Source organism: Panthera tigris, chromosome B2 (genome assembly GCF_018350195.1).
Source record: "Panthera tigris isolate Pti1 chromosome B2, P.tigris_Pti1_mat1.1, whole genome shotgun sequence".
Taxonomy (NCBI): Eukaryota; Metazoa; Chordata; class Mammalia; order Carnivora; family Felidae; genus Panthera; species Panthera tigris.
The window spans coordinates 115,087,290-115,107,976 of NC_056664.1; the positions used below are offsets into that span (position 1 = coordinate 115,087,290).

Genomic DNA, 20,687 nt, shown 5'->3' on the forward strand with positions numbered 1-20,687 from the left:
AATTATAGAAACTTAGAGCTGAATAAATTACATTTAAAACAGAGGTACTAACTCAAAACTCCTTACTTCCTAAATATTTTACTACATTATACAATTGCTATGTTACCTCTACGTTCTCGAAGCTATTTACTTCTCTTGTATTTGTATGGCAGAAACTTCTCTTGTGTTTGTATGGCTATATAATGGTGTGCCACCACTCATCATTCCCGACTCTGTTCAGTGATGTGACACTGGTAATTTGAAACCATTCACAGTGGTAGCATTTACCAAGGGGATTTGGCAAATGCTAAAACCTGAACTTGGGTTTTGTTGTTGTTGTTGTTGTTGTTGTTTTTGGGAGTTCACTTAAAGCATTTACCATCATCACCATTATTTCCTCAGTTTTCCATGAGCATTGTGTGGCCATGCTTGAGCATTTGCCATTCATTGATGGCCTTCTGATCCAGAAAAGCCTAACTAATCACCCCAGCAGTGAGTGACTGTCTTTTCCCCACATCCAGATAGTACTCTCTCGCTGTACCTCCCACTCTGCATTATAACTTAGTTATTTCTAGATCCTCCAACTAGTCTGTGAAGTCCTTGAGTGCAGGGACTTGGTCGACTTTTTCATCTCTTTACTCTCTGTGCTAAACACACCGCCTGGCACAAAAATGGACAATCATTAAATATTGTGTGAACTTATCTGAAACGAGACAAGCTCTGCCATACACATCGTATTGAATGAAAAAGCCACTAGCTCCCCAGCACCTCTAACAGAGATCATAGTCAATCATATGAATGCACAAATCAGTGCTGTCTGTCCCAATAAGATATTGCCAAAGAGAATGTGCTAATAATTTAGACTGGTATCACTACTTAACAAGCTCATAAGGATGTTATATTCAACAAGCTGTCATATAAAGTTCAAGTCTATTGCCATAATGGACAGAATAGATATATCCTTTTTCTCATTGTTCACATAAAAGACAATGCTTGAGGGGCATCTGGTTGGCTTTTTATAAAAAATATGTATAAAGAGTATGTGGCTCTTTATAAAAAATAAACTTAAAAAAAAAGACAATGCCTGATGTAGCTCTAATTCCAACAATTAATGGGGGTGTCAACAACAAGTCTCCACCTCAAAGGAAACCTCCTAACTGTTTTCAAGGCATGGCATCTGAATAAGTAACTGCTGGTAGGAGATCCTGCCTTCCTTTCTCCTCTACCCTTTATCTGACCACATTTGAAGCAACATGAGATACTCTTAAGATTACATGCTTTTCTTCCCTTTTTAAGGTTTTTGTTTTGTTTTGTTTTTTGTTTTTTAGTTGTCTCTACAAATCTTTGTTTTTAGAGCTATCTCTACCTTTATCTCGTGGGGCTCAAACTCACAACCCCGAGATCAAGAGTCACATTCTCTGACTGAGCCAACCAGGGCTCCCCTATGCTTTTCTAAAATGTGCTGGCAACTGGGTAAGTTTGTGATACAATTATGAATGAGTGATGGAGGTCGATAAAGTGCCGTCCAACTACTGGTATCCTGATTCCAAACTGTAAGCAAACTGAGAGACCTGGAAAGATAGATCTTAAATGGATACTTAGGTGAACAGCATGGGAACTGTGGGAAATACAGAGCACTAGCCTATAGATTCCTGTACCCAAGCTAAAGGAGTGAACAACAGCCCTAGAAAGAATTCCCAGTCCTCACCTGGGATCTGCATTCCTGATAAGAATGAGCCAGAAATCTCCTTTACAGAATCTAAGAAACCAAGCCTTGAGTGCAAGGAGTCAGAGCACCTCGGTCCTTCTGGATATTTCTGCCCTAAAATTCCCTGGTTTATTCATTTCCTCAATTTCCTCATCCAAAAAGACTAGAAGTCAGTCTGAACCACACTGGTTAGAATGTATAGTTCATATAGGACACCTGGGTGGTTCAATCGCTTGAGCGTCTGACTTTGGATTAGGTCATGATCTCACGGTTTGTGGGTTCAAGCTCCATAACAAGATCGGTGCTGTCAGTGAGGAGCCTGCTTGGGATTCTTGCTTTCTCCTCTTCTCTCACCTTCCCCCGCTTGCACTTTCTCTCTGGGTCAAAATAAATAAATACATTTTGTTTTTTCAAGTAGGCTCTACATCCAACACGGGACTTGAACTCAGGACCCTGAGATCAACAGTCACATGCTCTACTGAATGAGCCAGCCAGGCACTCCTGTTCCTATGTATATTATACTTAAGTATACTGTCTGTTACATAGTATTTTCAATCCACACATAGGTCCATCATTCTCAATCTTGTTCCAACTTGATATCCTTTGGGTATTTGTTGTGACATATATAAGAACCGGTCTGCTTTCCAAATAATAACTGGGTCATGATTCTAGAGCACAGAACAAACAGTCCAGTGTGCATCCCCTTTTTGGAATAGTTCCATATTTCAGTTTATATATGCTATAAGAGTTTGTTTTGTTGTTTTTGTGCTCCTTTTTATTAAGACTATGAATTTGGGCAAATGTTCCATCAAAATGACATCTTAAGAAACCTACATTTTAAATGGAGAGGAGCTTATGAAAACACTTTCTGCCACCACAATCACAAAAACCTATGTTAGTAGGAACATCCAGTCAGGGTACAAAATTGCATTATTATGATAAATTGAATATTATAAAAGTATTATATCTGCGAGATTCAAACCTGCAGTGCAAAGAGCTTCTCTGATAAGAAAGTTGACAGGAATTTTTAATTGTATCTGGAGAGCAAACATTTTCATTAGTAGAACTCAAGGAAAAGGGAGACTTATTTCAATTAAAGCTAGAGGGAGTATATATAGTAAGAAAGTGAGAGTACAAAAGATCTGAAGCTTGAGTGGCACATAAAATCCTTGTTGAAGTTGAGAGATGCTTTCCTCCACAATGACCACAATGGCCACAGAGCAATTCTGTAAGCAAGCTAACAATCGTTAAAAGTTTAGCCAGACCCTGAGCCATATGCCAGGATTCTAAAATGGCTTTTCCCTGTTGACAGTGGCTTGAAAAAGTCTTGGGGATTAAATGGATTTGAAACTACCTGAGCTAAGTAAGATTAAATATCCACAGCAACCTTCAAAAGGAAAACAAAACAGTCATCTAGAATTCATAGGGAAACAGAAGTTCTAAATGCCAGTAATTCATTTACTCAGCATGTGTCAAATGCAAATGGCATACCCTTTTCTCCTTCTACAGACTTCGGAGAAACAACATTCTTTAGGAACTGAGGAGGTATCTCTTTATCTTCTGCAAATTCTTATTATCTCATTCCTAAACCTGAATACTCCTTCTAGATTGGACAACAGTGTCACTGGGATGGACGCTTCTGGAAGTGATAGAGATTTCACTCCTCAACTTTCTGGTCAATGCCCATCTCAATCTTTTTCCCAAATTAGAGCTTTTGTATTTTATCTGTGATTGAATCTGTCCAGGCTGGAAGCAGTTTTATGAGTGCCCCAAATTTCCCACCTTCTCCAACCTGGATAAGAAATGTTAAATGCATTTTCTAAAGATGTCTGAGGTATACCAACCTAAAATGTACAGCTTCTGATACTCTCACTGTACAGATGTAGTTTTGGGGGGTTATTTGTTTTTAGTCATTCATCCTAAGAGTCTGATTCCTTAGGAATCAGTATAAATTTCCCACTTGTTTTCATAAACATTGAATGATGTTCCTTATAATGTTTGCTGTGGCCTCTGTTAATCAGCATACGGAATTATTTCAGACATCTACCGTTTGCTGGTTTTATTTTAAAGGAGAAGATAATGGAGTCAGAGATTTTTAAAGATATCAGCTTGGGATAGGATATTATGCAAACTTGGATTCATTTAGCCCAAACATAAGGACATGATAACAAAAGCTAAAGAGAATGAATTTTATTAATGTGTCACACACTCTTTGAAGCACTTTAACTCAATATTGAAAAAAAAAATCCAGGATAGGTAGGTACTTGTATTACCCTATTTCACAGACACAGTGTGGAAACCTGAAGGAACATGGTTAGGTCCAGTAGCAAGAAAACATTGGAACCATTATTCATACTCAAGTACAGTCAGGTTCCAAAGTCTGTGATCTTAAACATTATGCTATATGCTATTAAACATTATGCTATATGCTATATGCATTATGCTATACATTATTTATGACTGGAGATCAGCATTTCAGTGTCCCTTGCTTAAATATAAAATGGGCACAAAATGTTAGTGACTCAACTAAATTAATTTTTCCAAATGTGGGGGCACCTGGCTGGTTCAGACAGTGGAGCATGGGACTCTTGATCTAGAGGTTGTGAGTTTGAGCCCCATGATAAGTGTAGAGATTACTTCAAAAAATAAAGTCTTGGGGCGCCTGGGTGGCTCAGTCAGTTAAGTGGCCAACTTCGGCTCAGGTCATGGCCTCATGTCTCGTGGGTTGAGGCCCCCGCATCGGGCTCTATGTTGACAGCTCGGGGCATGGAGCCTGCTTCAGATTCTGTGTCTCCCTCTCTCTATCCCTCCCCCATTCACACTGTGTGTGTCTCTCTCTCAAAAATAAATAAACATTAAAAAAAATAATAAAATAAAATAAAATAAAATAAAGTCCTAAAAAGTAAAAAATAACATAAGTTTTCTACATTTCAATTTCTGAAGCTCCAGTCTATGGAATTCAGGGATTTTTTTTCTTTTCTTAGAACAATGTACACATCTCCAAATTTGCTTCTCTCCTTCATTCATACATTGCAGGTCGTTTAGGCCTCTTTTAATACAGAGGTTTAAAATCCCCATTTCCTGTAGGGCAATAGGTGTATTTAAATGACAATACTGTTGCCCCCTCCAAAATGAAAGACTAAAGCACCGGGTATTGAATTTGCTGCTTCCGGGAGGCAGGTGCGGGGGCAGTCTAGGGATTATCTAGCCCACTCTGGGTTGCCAGGACTCGTGGCCAGCCTCTGGCCTCTCTTCCTACGGGTCGCCCACCACTTGCGACAATGAGCTTCACTGAAGCCGCAGCAGACAGAAGGCTGATCAGAGAAAACAGAGGCAGTCGATAAACAGCTGTAGGTCACAGCAACTATGAATCTGCAGCCAAACAGCCAGGACCTCTGCATCGGAATGTTCACACTGTGAATGTGCATTTACACACAGCCTCCGGGAGGCCGCCCCCCAATCTTCCTGCTCATGTTCCCAGAGGGAGAATAAGTGATGGTGAGCCTCTAGAAAGACAACTGTGCTCGCTTCTCTGTCCAACCTGTTTACACCTGCTTACACTTCCGATTACTCAACTTCTGGGAAATTCCACTTGATAGAATTCTATTATCATTGCAGCAAATTTTTGCATAATGCTTTTTTGGTAGGCTTCTAGTTTTTTGTGTGTAGACTCAAGGATATGGAAAGATTGCTGACACAATGGATTCTCCCAGGCAGCTTCTAAAGTGGACCGGCAAATTGTTGGAGACAGTCTGAACTCAGATTTGCCAAGCCACAGGCAGGGGTACGGTCAGTTACAAAATAGCTCCAGGCTTTACCCATGAATCACTAGATGTGAAGCTCTGCAAAAGTAATCTTTAACCACTCCTTTAATAATCATAAAAGTCACATCTGCTCCCAAAGGGCAAGGACAATGCCTGGCTTGCTTGCCAGCTATCCAAGACCTGTCACAGCATTGACACTTAGCAGATGTTGAACGATATGTAGAGTGGAAGAATAAATAAAGACATATAAACCTTATCAGAATCACGCTCTGGCCAGCCAGGCCCACCAGTTCAGATAACGAGAGCATTTTTTGTTTCTTCATGAAAATACTCAAAGGAAAAACTATACTTTCCATAAACTTGCTCTATAGGATTGCAGTCCTTAAAACATTTGCTTACAATTTTTCAGTAAAAGTGGTTCATAATCATGCAATCTTTACTGGCATATCTGGAGAAAACACAAATATTGTTTGGGAGCATTACAGAGTAGAGTTTACTTATACAGAGAGAAAATAAGTATATAGGTGAAAATGAATCCGAGAGGGTACATTTTATGATTCACGATACGAAATTTACTCACTGTTCACAAGAAATGTACTGGCTTCTTTCTCATACCACTTTCCCCAAAGCTTAGATATGCAAACAGATATACAATGTATAACTGCAAATGTGCAAAGCATCTATTGGTTTCATTTCCATTGTTCAGCATATTATTTTTGCCTTCAACAATAATTTATTATCAAACTTCATATTCCCAACAAAAATAAATTATATTTTATGGTAGTTTACAATTATAAAAAATACTTTCATACACATTATTAATTTTACCTTTCTTCTTCTTTTTTTAATGTTTATTGATTTTTTGAGAGACTGTGTGAGTGGGGGAGGAGCAAAGAGAGAGGGAGATACAGAATCCGAAGCAGGCTCCAGGCTCTGAGCTGTTGGCACAGAGCCCGAAATGGGGCTCGAACTACAAGCCGTGAGATCATGACCTGAGCCGAAGTCGGACGCTTAACTGACTGAGCCACCCAGGCATCCCTAATTGTACTTTTAAAAACTGTCTTACTAAGTAACTAAAGAAGATATTACAATCACTCTTCATTGTAATATTCCCATTTTAATGAGAAGGAAATTAAGGATTAAGCAGAAAGGTATTAACTCCAAATCTCAGAGCTGGAAAGTAACAAAACTAAGACTGGCACACAGTCATAGCATGCCCGGTGCTCCATGCGCTTAATGGACTCACAGGGGCGCCTGGGTGGCTCAGTCGGTTAGGTTAAGCATCGCTCTCTTGCTTTCAGCTCAGGTCATGATCTCCGGGTTTCGTGAGTTCAAGCCCCACACTGCACTGGCAGCTCAGAGCCTGGAGCCTGCTTGGGTTTTGCTCTCTGCCTCTCTCTCTGCCCCTCCTCCACTTGCGCTCTCTCTCTCTCTCTCTCTCTCTCTCTCTCTCTATCTCAAAATAAATAAACTTAAAAAAATGGACTCATATAGATCTTGAAAGAAACCTTTTTCTCTCTCTGAAGCAGATCACTGCCAACCTCATGACCTCATACATTACCTAAGTATTTAAATGTCAGTTTAGCTAAAGTGGCAAAAATGGGTCAATACTAGATAGCACTCTGACTCAACCGGCCAGGTTGTTAGGCAAATTACTGCAAACTTTATTCAGGAATCACACCTGATAAGGATATAAATAAGGGATAAAAAAGAGTCATGGAGGAAGCAGGAAATACATAGGGAAGAAAATAGTAATTCAGTAACTTTTTTAAGATAACAAAGATGTGTTGAAAGAAATCTCCAGTGACAAAAAGAAGCGTGCTCCAGTCAATAAACCTTCTTCCACAACCACTGTCTTCACCCCTATGTTGCCAGGCCAGCTGCTCTGGCTAGAAAAGGGCCATAGCAGCCATGGAAGTTCCTGGGGATGAGACTCTGGTCTAAACTGGCACAGCCACATTTGAGCCCCTGGTCCTCAGACACACCCAGCTTTAGGCCACCAGCACAAGTATGCATCTAACACAGGCCAGGTAAATCTCTCATTATAAGGGGTGGGGGGGGGGGGGGGGGGGCTGGGCAAACAGCTAGTTTCCTACATTTCATTCAGTATTCAGTACCCCAAGCTATTTCTTATAGCAACTCTTTTGAATATCCCATGTTGTTCAGAAATGCATTATAAAGTTAGGCACAAGAGCTGAGAAGATCAAAATTATAAGCAAGTTCACCTTCATCTCTTGAGTTTTTCAAAATTAGTTTCCGAAGTGAAGAGTTTCTAGGCTCAATTTCTCTGGGTCAATTAGCATCATTTATCACAGCTTCGCTTATCCCTTGACTTCTAAAAATAAACAAAGGCATGCATGCACACACCTATACATGTACATATGGAGGATAAATGAAAATCAAGCAGTTTCCTAAGATGGTCTCTTCTATTCACAGACATATTAATTACTATCACCTCATATCTGGATTCCAACATTTTTTAATTTTAAATTTTTATTATTTTTTTTTTGAGAGAGAGAGAGAGAGAGAGAGAGAGAGAGATGGAGTGCATGAGTGGGGGAGAGGGGCAGAAGAAGAGGAAGAGAGAATCCCAAGCAGGCTCCACTCTCAGCGTGGAGCCTGATGCGGGGCTCGATGCCAGAACCCTGAGATCATGATCTCAGCTGAAATCAAGAGTCAGACACTACACTGTGAAGCAGCCAACTCTTAATTTTGACTCAGGTCATGATCTCAGTTTGTGAGATCAAGCACCCCACAGGGCTCTGAGCTGACAGCACAGAACCTGCCTGGGATTCTCTCTCCCTCTCTTTCTGCCCCTCTTCCACTCAGGCTCACTCACTCTCTCTCTCTCTCTTTCAAAATAAATAAATAAACATAAAAAAAAAGTCAGACACCCAACCCACTGAGCCACCCAGTAGCCCCTGGATTATAATTTTAATGAAAGCCAATCCTTAGGTCAGGCTTGCTTTTGGAAACATTGCTTTAGAACTTTAAAATACAAACCAGAATAAGTAAACAAAAGTTTAAATAATAACTACCTGTATAAATTACCATTAAGCAAAACAATGTATATGTTGGTGACAAAAGTGACCTAAAAATTAAAAATCTTGAATTTGAGCTAAGTTCTTCAGAGCTGTATGACTTTGGACCAGTAAAGTCCTTTTCACCACTTAAAATTCTGTGAATTTTTAGCGTTGGACTTACTCAATCATGAGGCAAAGACAATAAGATAATGAAAATAATAAAACCCATGTTTTAAGCAGTCCCCAAAAGAAACACTTCCAAAATTATGAACTGCTGGTCTGCAATGCATGCAAAACTGCCATGTGCAAAGTGCCTCGGTCCTCTCTTCCTCCCCCGCCCTCTTCCCCTTAGATTCTGACAAGGCTAGGCCACCATGCCTTCTTGATGTTACCATTAGTGGTCCATAGCTGGGAACCAACTAATGCAACTGCCTTTTCCTCACCATATACTTTCTTTCCCCTCAAAGGATTATAAATACACACACAGGTCTACCACACTTTCTTTGCTTTTACTTCTCATGCTGTACTAAATTCTATCTTGAGTAACCATACTGTAGTTTGGTTGTCTTTCCAGAACCCATCCTTCTATCTGCTGATAAATAATGGTTTGATCCACCGTGCCCCCATCAGTCCATGTGACCTGAGTGGGGATCTAGAGCTGAACCCAGAATCCTAGTGGATTAAGCCAATCAGTGTACTTGCCTCCCCTCAGTTGGAGCCTTAAATCAGGGGGCTGGATACGTGATTGCTGAATCTGATCAGAGTGAACCTCAGGGCCTTTGCAGGTGCAACCACCACATAAAGCACACATTTTCCAAACACACGTGAACCAAAAATCTTGCAGTATGGGAGCCGCCAAAGCTACCGTGCCTCTAAATGGAGCTTAAGAATGAAGCTCCTGGAGTGCCCCAGAGCTAAGCAGAGCAGGCAGAAAGGGATCATACCCCAGTGGAGTTATGTGAACTCTACATCAAGCTTCAGCTGAATCGTCAGTTAGGAGAGAAAATAAATTCTGCTTGTATCCGGTCTCGGTCGCCTTTTCTGCCAACAAGCAACCAAAAAAATGTTTACCTGCTACAGACATGTAAATATTCAATAATGAATTTGGGTTCTACAAGTTCCTCACACACCTGAGGCAAGTTATGACGTAACCTCTCTAGTCCTCAGTTCACAAAGCGGAGAGGATTCCTATCTTAAAGGATTATCATGAGGATTTAAATTCATGGGAAACATTGATCATAAGGCCTGGCAGGTCGTAGGCACTCAGTACATGGCTGCTTTTATTGTTTTTGCAAGAGCTCCTCTCCCATGTGTGCGAGAATAAATTAACCTAATTACTGCTGACAAGAATCAAAGTAGAAGTAGCACAAAAGGAAAGCTCTAGAATGTGTAGTAAATTTAGAAAATATAACAAGTCAAAATCTGCAGACTCTAAAGCTCTGTAAGGTGTCTAGAAGTACCTTTCAGAGTTTCTCTCCATCACTAAGCTGCACTCTAGCACTGATCTATCTGGAATTAAGCCTCTTCCGTTAAACACCAGTGTCTAGAATAAGTACATGTGGAAATCATTGATTTGTAGTTTATTTATTAATTCAGCAACCATATTCTTTGTATTTCGAACAACACAGGTTAAGAGACTTTCACTTACAGTATCAAACATGCAGAGAATTCTGTTGTGTGTTGCCCCAAACTCCAGCTCCCAATATCATAACACAACCAACTATTATGGGTTAATATTAATTTATATTTCTTGGTTTTCATTAGTCTCTGCCATAACCATGTCATTATGCCAGTATTGTCTAAATCACTAGTGAATGGCAAAAACAAATACAGCAGTGGTGATTTAATCAGAGACTTCACTGTTAAAACAGCCAGCCAAAGTAGACACGTTTAGAATAGCAAACGGATAACAAAACACACTTACAGGCTCATTAATAAGAAGGCAATTAGGTCTTCTGGGAAAATTCATTTTCTAAAAGAATGCTAAAGCAAGCTATAAAATGCAAGTAAAATTGTGTTTTGACATGAATACTATACACTATTACATCATAATTTTTCTCTTGAGAAAACTGACAAGAATCTGTTCTTAAATATGAGCACAAAAGACAGTAAAAAGAACACCAGTTATATTTAATGCATTCTATCTAATTCTCATTCATTACATTTGACTGTCCTTAAATGAGCTCCTTATTACAAAGATCTTTAAATTACACGTAGAAGCAAAAGATAAATATAAAACAAGAAACTGCTGCTAGTAATATCAGAGGGAATATCATTTCCTGTATCAACATATCAGTGTGCTAAATAAAAATTATTGGCATAGGGGTGCCTGGGTGGCTCAGTTGTTTAAGCGTCCAACTTCGCTCAGGTCATGATCTCACAGTCCGTGAGTTCGAGCCCTGCGTCGGGCTCTGTGCTGACAGCTTGCAACCTGGAGCCTGCTTCGGATTCTGTGTCTCCATCTCTCTCTGCCCCTCACCCGCTCACACTCTGTCTCTGTCTCTCAAACATAAATAAACATGAAAAAAAATTTTTTTTTAATTATTGGCAGATATCACATTTGGTCCCTCGATAATATCCTTATCTTTAAATATGTTCATAGCCAAAACTATTTATATTTAGCCTTGTTTTATTCTCTTATGAAAATATTTCTTTCAAAACTGTTTGAGTATTCTTTTTAAAAAGTGAATACTACTGCTGTTTTGATGTGTCTGCGGCGTTAAATTAAGTAAATACTGATCAGAAATATAATTCCAGGGAAATAGGGAAATGTGTTTCACATTGTAATTAATCCCTTCACAATACTCTTAGTATTCTACAGGAAAGTGCATGTGACAAATCTTTTCAAGATGAGCTTTCTTTGGCCTAAAGCAGTATTTCTCAAAATTCAATGTTCAAGCAAATCACCTGGGGGTTTCATTAAAATGCAGATTCTGAGTCAGTTGTTCTGAGAAGGGCTCTAATAAGTGACTCCAAGGCTGATGTCGCTGGTCCCTGGACCACAATTCAAGCAGCAAAATTCTAGGGCACCTTGGAGCTGATGAATCCAATGACCATGAAGCATTCAGTCATCAACCCCTGGGTAGGCTGTGAAGCCACCAGAAAGACTTCCTCTCTACTCTTGAATTTGCTGAATGATCCAAGGAGAATCATATCAAGGAGCTGTGGCCAGTATGTCACTTAAGCAGCTGCGTGGTCACCCCACCCCCCAACAAAGATTAGGGGAATCTCTGTAGCTGGTCAGCTGCTACTCTGGATGGGGTTTGGAGAATCAGCCTAAAAGCAGCTGGTTAAGGAACAGGCTGACTGGGAAGGGTTTATATAAATAGATACCAATCTGAAGGAAGATTTATTATTTCTTCATTAAAAGTATAGTACAAGTATATATATTATATACTCCATAGTTCACGTGTCCATGTCAGTGTTTTCATCTATGAAATAGGCAAAATAATTATCTATTTGCAATACTCTTTCCAAAATAGAACTACAGGAGTTGGATTCCATCTGTAGATGTCCTTAGCTTCCTTCTCACCTGAACCTTTGGACGATGAAATTCTATCATTGTTAAGATGTGTGTGTGTGTGTGTGTGTGTGTGTGTGTGTGACATACACAAAACACGTACTTCTATCTTTCAGCCTTCCCAACAAATTAATGCAGTCACTCACCTAGACACTCTTTTATTTGGCCTTAATTCTGAGTTCCTCTTACAAAGGTAATTCCTAGAATGACTACCTGCAGAAAAATTCAGCCAGCACTGCCTTGTTCATCGTGTTTAGCAACAGAGCTCTACAATCATATAAAGTGGAAACACAGATTATTTCACTCAGGACTACTTAATTTGCTCCTAAAACAATTGTAAGTGACAAAATAAGCCACTTGTAATTTTTAATGGATTATCAACACACAGAGGAGAAAGCCAAAAACCCCAAGCAGAGTTAAGTGGTGATATGGCAATGTTCCCCGACTGGATCAATGCGGTCCTTCCATCCCAGGCCCAGTGTTTTCCCAGAACCTCGACACTCTGCAAAACCTCACAAAACCAAGTTGAATTATGTATGTTCAAGCTTTTTTTTAATGTTTATTTATTTTTGAAAGAGAGAGAGACAGAGACAGAGCACAAGCAGAGGAGGAGCAGAGAGAGGGAGACACAGAATCCAAAGCAGGCTCCAGGCTTGAGATCATGACCTGAGCTTAACCGACTGAGCCACCCAGGTGCCCCTGTTCAAGTTTTTATTACTAAAATATTAACTACAAAAGAATTTCCATAAGAATACTTCAGGAAAATAAACATACTTCTCACAACACAATCTTCACGGAACTAATAAAAACTTTTATGTGGAACTAAGTTTCTTTAAGAACACTGTTCATAAGAACACATTTCTAGTAAGATGGAGTTTGAAGTCTGTAAACTATCTACCTCCAGAATTCTGATATCAAACATTCAAACATATTTTCTTCATTTTCCACAGCATAGCTGTATGTAACTTATCTCACGTATGTCAAAATAACAGGCAATAAGGTCCTCAAGTGTGCTCTATCCCCATTTACAAAAAGGAACTTAAAGTCTCTCTTCCATTCAGAGATATATAAGCACAAACACTGTGACATTAAAATACCATTTCATGAAAAAATAAAATATCATTTCATGGATGTACATACAAGTTTATTTCTGGCTTCAGTTAAAATTAAAATTATCCTGATGGACAGACTGACTTACCTCGTTGTCAAATCCCAGTTTAACACATCATGAACTGGTAAGATATCATTGTCAAGATACCACTGTTCAGTAACTATGACAAACAGCAGGAGTTTTGGTGAAAACACAAGTCATGTTCAAAAGCAAGTATAACCTTTTTAGGCAAAGAGAAACACACTTGATAAAGGAACACAAAACAAATACATATGATCAAAGGGTAAAGTCTGAGAGGAATACACAGAGGGAAATTTTTACATCCACAGAATAAGAAATGAATGTGTTTGGACAAAGGCAAAGGCTGATTCCAATAAACAAATCAAAAATAAGGCTTCCCCCCCTCTCTTTAGAAAATTAAAGATCAAACACACACACACACACACACACACACACACACACACACACACAATCCTAGTGTTCTTTGTTTTGTCTTTAAGAACAATCTGTAAACTCTCTTGATGTTTCCTGCTCTGAGTCGTGCAGTATTCCTCTTCCTGCTCTCCATGAAGAGCAAGCAGAGGAAATGGGAACAGCACAGGGCAGATGAGGACAGCATTTTCCATGCCTCTGAGAAGTACATCCATATTTAGCATGATTTACACTGTCTTTAATACCACCTTGAGCAGACCTAGATCACTGCACTTCAAAAGTATTAGCAGGCAACAACACAGTTTCTCTCTATAGGACCATATCACGTGAATCAAATGTTTTTTTTTGAAGGCCACAAAAATGTGTTGTAAACCATCATTGGTAGAAACGTGAGATTTGGTGGGAAAATTGGCGTTTGCTCTGGGTACTGGTTGAGTCACATTTCCAGTTTTTAAGAACAGGTCCAGCACCACAAGATATTCAGTGAGAACAAAAAGGCTGTGATTTTGTGTGTGCGCATGTGGGCTTTGTTATTGCTAAAGAGGAGTGGGAAGGAGGGTGGGAGAGGGGAAGAGTGGCAGAGGGGTTGACATAGTTTTCAAATTCGCATTTATGAATACAAAGAGAAGAGCTGTCAGCAGCACACGCGCCAAAGCCCGAATAGCAGCCAGACCTGCCTCTTCCTGTCTGGGTAGGCCAGACACAAAACGACATCTTGCAATCTAGGAAAATCAGCAGAGTCAGATATATGGACAACAGTAAGAGAAAAACCAGTCCTGGAACTGTCCAGTTACGTATCATTACTAGCATTAGAATTTAAAGTTTCAATGAATTGAGGGACAAGGAAATCAACAAGCGAACCTTAAGACAAACTGTTTCTGATGTATTTTCATAGTAGGTAGTAAGTACAAAAGACATTAACTCTACATACAGAGACATCAAGGAGTCAGACAACAGGAAAGTGTCATTGTTTAGATGAGTTGCAAGGTCCTATGGGATCAAGTGAGTGTGCGCTTACAGTGTGACATGTCAGGAACTGTATGCTAGGTGAAGTCAGGATCTTGAGCTGCATTTCCAGGCTCACATCATACTAGAGACACAATAGTCCCTCTCTAGGTCACTGATAAGACTGCATCTAAAACCATGCATATTTTTTCTCCTTACTGAGATGAAAAAGCTGAATAACCAAGAGTTGAACAAACAGCTAAATGAATGGACTAAAAATATAGTTCTTCTGTTGGTAGAATACTAGAAATGTTAATGACCCTTCCACAAGAAGCTCAAGTAACAATTTACAAGAGGTAAGCAAAAAAAAAAAAAAAAAAAAAAAAAAAAAAAAAAAAAGGATAATTTGTCTCACTGTGCTGATAAAATTATAGTCTGGCCAAACTAGCATGTTTATGTTTAATAAAGATTAAAATGAATGACCGGCGAGGGAAACACATACACATGCTCCTAAATTGTCACACACAGTGTGGCAAGGACACACACATGCTGTCCTCACACGGCGAGTGTGGGAGCGAGCAAAGGTGACTCATGTCAAGGTACTCACCCACCTTAATGTATGATGACTACACCCCCAGAGAACTGCATAATGCTTTACAACTTACGGTGTCCGTTCACATAAATTATTTCATACCATCCTCATAAAAACCAGGTGGAAAGGTTAGGACAGGTATTATTATCCCCATTTTATAGATGAGAAAGCTGAGCTTCCAGGTGACTTCATCTGTGACTTGTTTTGTCAGTTATCTGAGTCCTAGTACAGAAAACTTTCTCCTATTATAATATCAAGAGATAACAGTGACACAACCCAGTGAATAAACGTCAGTGCATCTTTGTGCTTCTATGCCTCAGTTTCCCCAGCTATGCCGCTCGTATCATTTTAAGTGAAAGTAACGTAAGTTGATATTCATAGGCTGTTCTGGTTTTAAAGAGGTTCACCATGCAGCATTTTTACACTTTAATTCCAAAAACTAAGAAAAAAATCACAGTCATGAAAAAATATTCTTAAATTTGCGGTTTAAACAAAGCACACTGGATGAGTATATGACATATCCAATAATCCTTATTCTTTCAAAATTTGCTTTTGACACTTACTACATTAGGAGCCACAGGATAATATCTAAAAGTGGTAAATTGGCCTTAATGGATGTGATTTAAAAGATTTATTTAAAAGGTTATTTAAAAATTCTTAACATATGTTTTAGACTTTTAAAGCATTTTGTTGAAATTCCTTAAAAGAAATAAAAGTGCATTATTTAAAGTAGAATATAAGGGGAAAAAAACAGCAAGAAAGAATACAGCTCCAATGTCTGAATCTATGTATTTGCAACAAATCTGACTACCATAAAATCTGAGGGCAGCAGAATACCACATGGCTTAGGAAAGCCAAAACATGAAAATCTTTACAAGACAAACTTTTAATTCATGGAGAAAAAGGCATATTCACAATCTGACTTTAAGCAGGGGGAATAAAAAGCATTCATTTCTGGGCATCTATGTAAATCCTGAATGACAAAATTTTTAAGGCGCAGTCCTGCAAGAATTGCATTTATCAGGACTGCACATTCTGTTTTTTACATGTAAAACATAAAGTCAAATGTTTTACGTTGTCACTAAAGCAAAGTCAGGCATATTTAGTTAAATTACTTAGAACTGGATGCCAACAAATGCAATTGTTCATTAGAGATAGCTAAACTCCAGGGATCAGAAAAGCTCATCTACACATTCTGTTAAGAGGAAATTTAATATTTACTAAAGGGTAAATAACATTGGAAAAGGCAAAAATAAAAGTTTCTTTATTGCTGAAAATTTGTCCATCAGCTGTTGAGACATTAATGGTTGCAACTCTTGAATACATGTAAGTTTAATCATGCAACTGGTAGGATTCAAACTTTCAATTAACAAACTACATGCCTTTTGAAGCGTAGGCTCTCAGTGCAGTGACAAACACTGTGCAGAAATCAATACCCACTCTAACTTGCCTGCATATAATGACTTACATCAAGCACGGTTCCGATACCAACCGGCATTGTATGTCAGAGACGCATGCAGTAGAAATGCTTACTCCAGAAAGAATTAAATTAAGCCATCGGATCATTCATTGCATAGATCTGTTGCACTGCATACATCACCGATATACATAGCTTTTCCTCTACACGCTGCATTTCATAATCTGCCTCAGTGCTGTTGTCCAACTCCTTTTACAGAGTTCCACAGAAGGGGAGAGGGGATGGGAGGGAAATCAACATCCCTCCGGATGAAAACACTCTGAGTTTATTTCCGGGAAACAGGACAGCCACAACAACCGACAAGTGCAAAGTAAGTTCGTTCTCGTTCTCCGCGTCCTGCGGCCTCAGCCAAGAGCGCGGCTGTCACTTCCCCGGTCTTCTCCATCACCCCTCGGCCACCAGTGCATCTCCATCTGCACCGCGAACCAGGGCAGCACTTGGGCTTACCAGCCGAGCCGAGCTGGGCGGACTGGCGAGAAAAGTTGTCAGGACCGGCGAGAGGCAGACAAGCGCCCGGGAGCCCGCTCCCGAGTATGCACCTGGTGAAACTTCAGAGCCCCCAGAGGAGAAACCGAAAGAAGCAACCAAGGAAAGATAATAAAACTGGAAGGGTACAGAGTACAGGGCTGGGAGAGACGGGGTTTCGCGGACTTCTCTAAGTGGCTTTACCAAGAACCCCAAGAGCCAACCTGCAAGACCGCACCACATCCCTCCCTTTGGGCTCTCCCAGCTGGCGGCGGTCGTTGATAGCCCCCATCATTCAGGCGGGCTCCGGGGGTCACCGCGCCAGCTTCGCGGTGCTCCGCCGGAGGAGCGGACTGCCACCGCCCGGGGTCAAGCTTCCCCGGCTCGGCGCCCAGACCTCGCTGCGCAGGACGGCTCGGTGTGGATCCTTAGAATCATATTTCAAAACATCTTAACAGGCTCCGCCAACACACACACGGAACCTACTCCACGCAGTGCCCTAACCCACAGGGCAAAACCGGGAGCAGCCAACACCGGGGGAGGAGAAAGCGACTGGGGGAGGGACAGGGAAGTAGTTAGACAATAGTCAAGGGAGGTTATTCCCAGGACAAAAAGCACCTGGCAAAGCGCGCCGAGGTCAGTCCCTTCCAGTCTCCACATTTCTGACAATGGCTTCCCGGGGACATTTTTTTTTTTTTTTTTTAAATGCTCCAGAGGCAGACAGCAACAAGCCCGCACCACGAGCAACAGAGTAGCCGTCCCCAGAGTCGTAACTACTTTTTCCTTCTCTCTTCCCCAGCGCGGTAAGCGTGCGCTGGGCGCCGAGGCTACCAGTTTAAAATCAAGGTCTCCCCGCGCTCCCGGACAGCCCTGCCAGCCCCGGGCCGGAGCGAGCCTCCGAGAGGAACAATGGGGTGCGGAGATGAAAGTTACCTGCGCCAAGTGGCGCCCAGCCCGGTGCCCCGCGTCCTACCTAGCACAAACTCTGGGGACATCTTTCCCTCTGCCCTGTGCCGCTCCCCCCCCCCACCCGACTCCCCGGCCGCGTAAGCTTCCCGCGAATCCTTGCCCCCGGCCCCGGCAAGGAGCCGGCTCCAGCCCCCGCGAGCCCCGGGCCGGAGGCGTTCGTCGGGACTCCGGACAGCCCCCAGCCCCTCCCCCAGCCGCCCGAGCCACTCACCTGCGGAGAACTGGCCTTGGGCCGACCCCAGGGGAGACCAAGGGGAGAGGAGCAAGAGCGGCACAAAAACAGGCAGCGCCGCCGCCGCCGTATCCATGTCGACTTTGGGAGAAGTTTCAAGCAGCTTTGCAAAGAGCTGCCGGGGGGGATCGCAGCGAAACCCACGGCCGAGGTGCCGGCCGGGCCTCGCGCGGTGAGGGCGGGAAGTCCACGGCAGCCCGCCGGCACTTTTGCCTTCTTCGCGGTGCCCAAACTACCGCTGGGGCGCAAGCGTCGCCCGCGTCGCCTGCCGGCCGCGGCGGCAGCTCTCCATGCTCGGCGGAGGCTGCTCCTGTTAGTCAAGAGTTACTTTGCTCGGGGAGGGACGGGGGCGGAGCCGGGGGTGACGTCGCCCCGCGGGCTCCGGGAGCTTCGGTGGAATGCAGGCTCGGGCGCGGCGCCGCCGCCTCCTGCCGGAGAGTCGCGCGCCAGCCCCGGCCGCGCGCCCCGCGCCTCTCGCCGCCTTTGTTCGCCGCCCGCCGCCGCTCGAGGGAGCGGGCGGGAAAGGGGATCTGCGCCGTTGGCTGCCCAGTTCCAGAAATCGGAGTTTGCGAGGCGACTGTTTGGTAAGCAGTGTGGCCGGACCACAGAGGACGGGCGCAGAGAAAGCCCGGCCGCCCGGACAGGGGCGTCTTGGGCTTCTGTCCCTGCGGTGCAGGTTCCACCGGAGCGGTTGCCGGTAGGAAGAAGCGGGAGTGGAGAAGCGCCCTAAGGAAACACCCACCTGCATTGAAAACTCCCTGTTCCTTATTCTTGTAATAAGGAATAAGACACCTGACCCCACCCCCAGGAAACTTGTTGTCCCTTATTATGTAAAAATAAAACTTGAAGCCAATAAACGTTCGGTAACTTTCCAGTGTGAACAGCTGGCGTGTCTCCTTTCTGGTTTATTTGTCATTTTCCGAATGTTTGGATTTACTCTCTGCTTCGCTGACTTTGCTTGTGGTTCTGAAACCTTCCGGCCTCTTTCCACGTCTTCCCTCAGGAAGAGCCTAAGAACTGCATCAGCGCTCATTATCCCTTCCTTTCGCATAGGTCTGCTGGAGTAGAAAAGAGCTTCAGCTTTGTTTTTAATATCTAATAGGTACTTAAGACATAAGTATTTAACAAAAGGACTTTACACCGACAATGAAAACAGCAACGGATGATTTCATCCGGAGGAAAATGATGCTATATTATGACAGTAAAGTATTTTACAGTTTGCTGGTTCTTCAACAGCTTGAAGTGGTTTCACCATATGCCACACTTAACTTGCTTCTGCGAAAAGACTATATAGTGCACACTTTATTCCTTTTTGTGAAATATCAAGTAAAATAGATGCAGTCACAATTGAATACACATTTTTATTAAGAATTTTAATGTGGTAGATACAATTCTTGGAACAATAGGATCTATTGATTGACATCTGTCAGGTACTCAGATATCTTTAGCCTTTGTAAATAAGACATTGTGAAATTCAACTTAACATTCATATAATTTATTTACCAAGTCATATATTCCTCCTTTCTACAAATGAAATATATGCTATTAGTGCTATTAGTGACCAAGTTTATGATACAACTGGAAATACATACACATATATACACATATAAAATCAGGAAGAAAAAGACTTTTTAAAATTTTTGCTTAGAATAGAAGCTTGATTAAACAGAATTTGGAGTTTTCTGACTGGCTGATTAGCACACTGACTATCCCAACACCTGTCAATTCAATTCAGCACAATAAAATTCATTCTTCCTTAGGGTGCAAAGAACCTTTTTTTTTTTTTTTTTTTCAACTCACTAACCTATAAGTGCTCTCACATCACTGTTCCTATTTCTTTGAGGAACATTCCTAAATCCTAGGTAACAAAAAACTGAAAGACATACATTTTCTTTTTGAAGGACTAAGGAGAACTTTGTAAAATTTAGCAGGAATATGCTTCAGGAAAACCAAACAAAAACCCACCACCCATATACTAATTCATCTATTCTTCTATAAAGAAAGAAAGATGAAGGAAGTTCATGACTTGGTAGATTGGTTTAAACACACAAAATGTGGGGTGCCTGGGTGGCTCAGTGGGTTAAGCAGCCGACTTCGGCTCAGGTCATGATCTCTCGGTCCGTGAGTTTGAGCCCTGCGTCAGGCTCTGTGTTGACAGCTCAGAGCCTGGAGCCTGTTTCAGATTCTGTGTCTCCCTCTCTCTGACCCTCCCCCGTTCATGCTCTGTCTCTCTGTCTCAAAAATAAATACACGTTAAAAAACATAAACACACAAAATGCTTGTTTAAAAAATTAACATATGGTGTGAGGGGTGAGGGTTATCCACACTGTTCTTACCTTGGGTATTCCTTGGGTCAACTGATAGAAGATTCATTTCACTTTAACAATGCTGGAAGTAATAACAGTAATATTTACAGAGCACTTACAATGTGCTAGGCCCTGACTTAAGTAAGATATGCAACATCTCGCTG

The 20,687-nt window shown here is 41.6% G+C and overlaps 1 protein-coding gene across 3 annotated transcripts in view; it reads right to left on the reverse strand.

Annotated features, from left to right (window-relative positions):
* Nucleotides 1–18,533, reverse strand: part of PTPRK (protein tyrosine phosphatase receptor type K) — a 558,792-nt gene extending 540,259 nt beyond the window's left edge. For all 3 annotated transcript variants that reach the window (XM_042987142.1, XM_042987141.1, XM_042987143.1), the window contains exon 1: nucleotides 18,197–18,533. In XM_042987142.1, the coding sequence (XP_042843076.1) occupies nucleotides 18,197–18,293 (97 nt within the window). In that variant the 5' untranslated portion in view covers nucleotides 18,294–18,533. The remainder of the gene's footprint in view (nucleotides 1–18,196) is intronic.
* Between the last annotated feature and the right edge of the window lie 2,154 nt (nucleotides 18,534–20,687).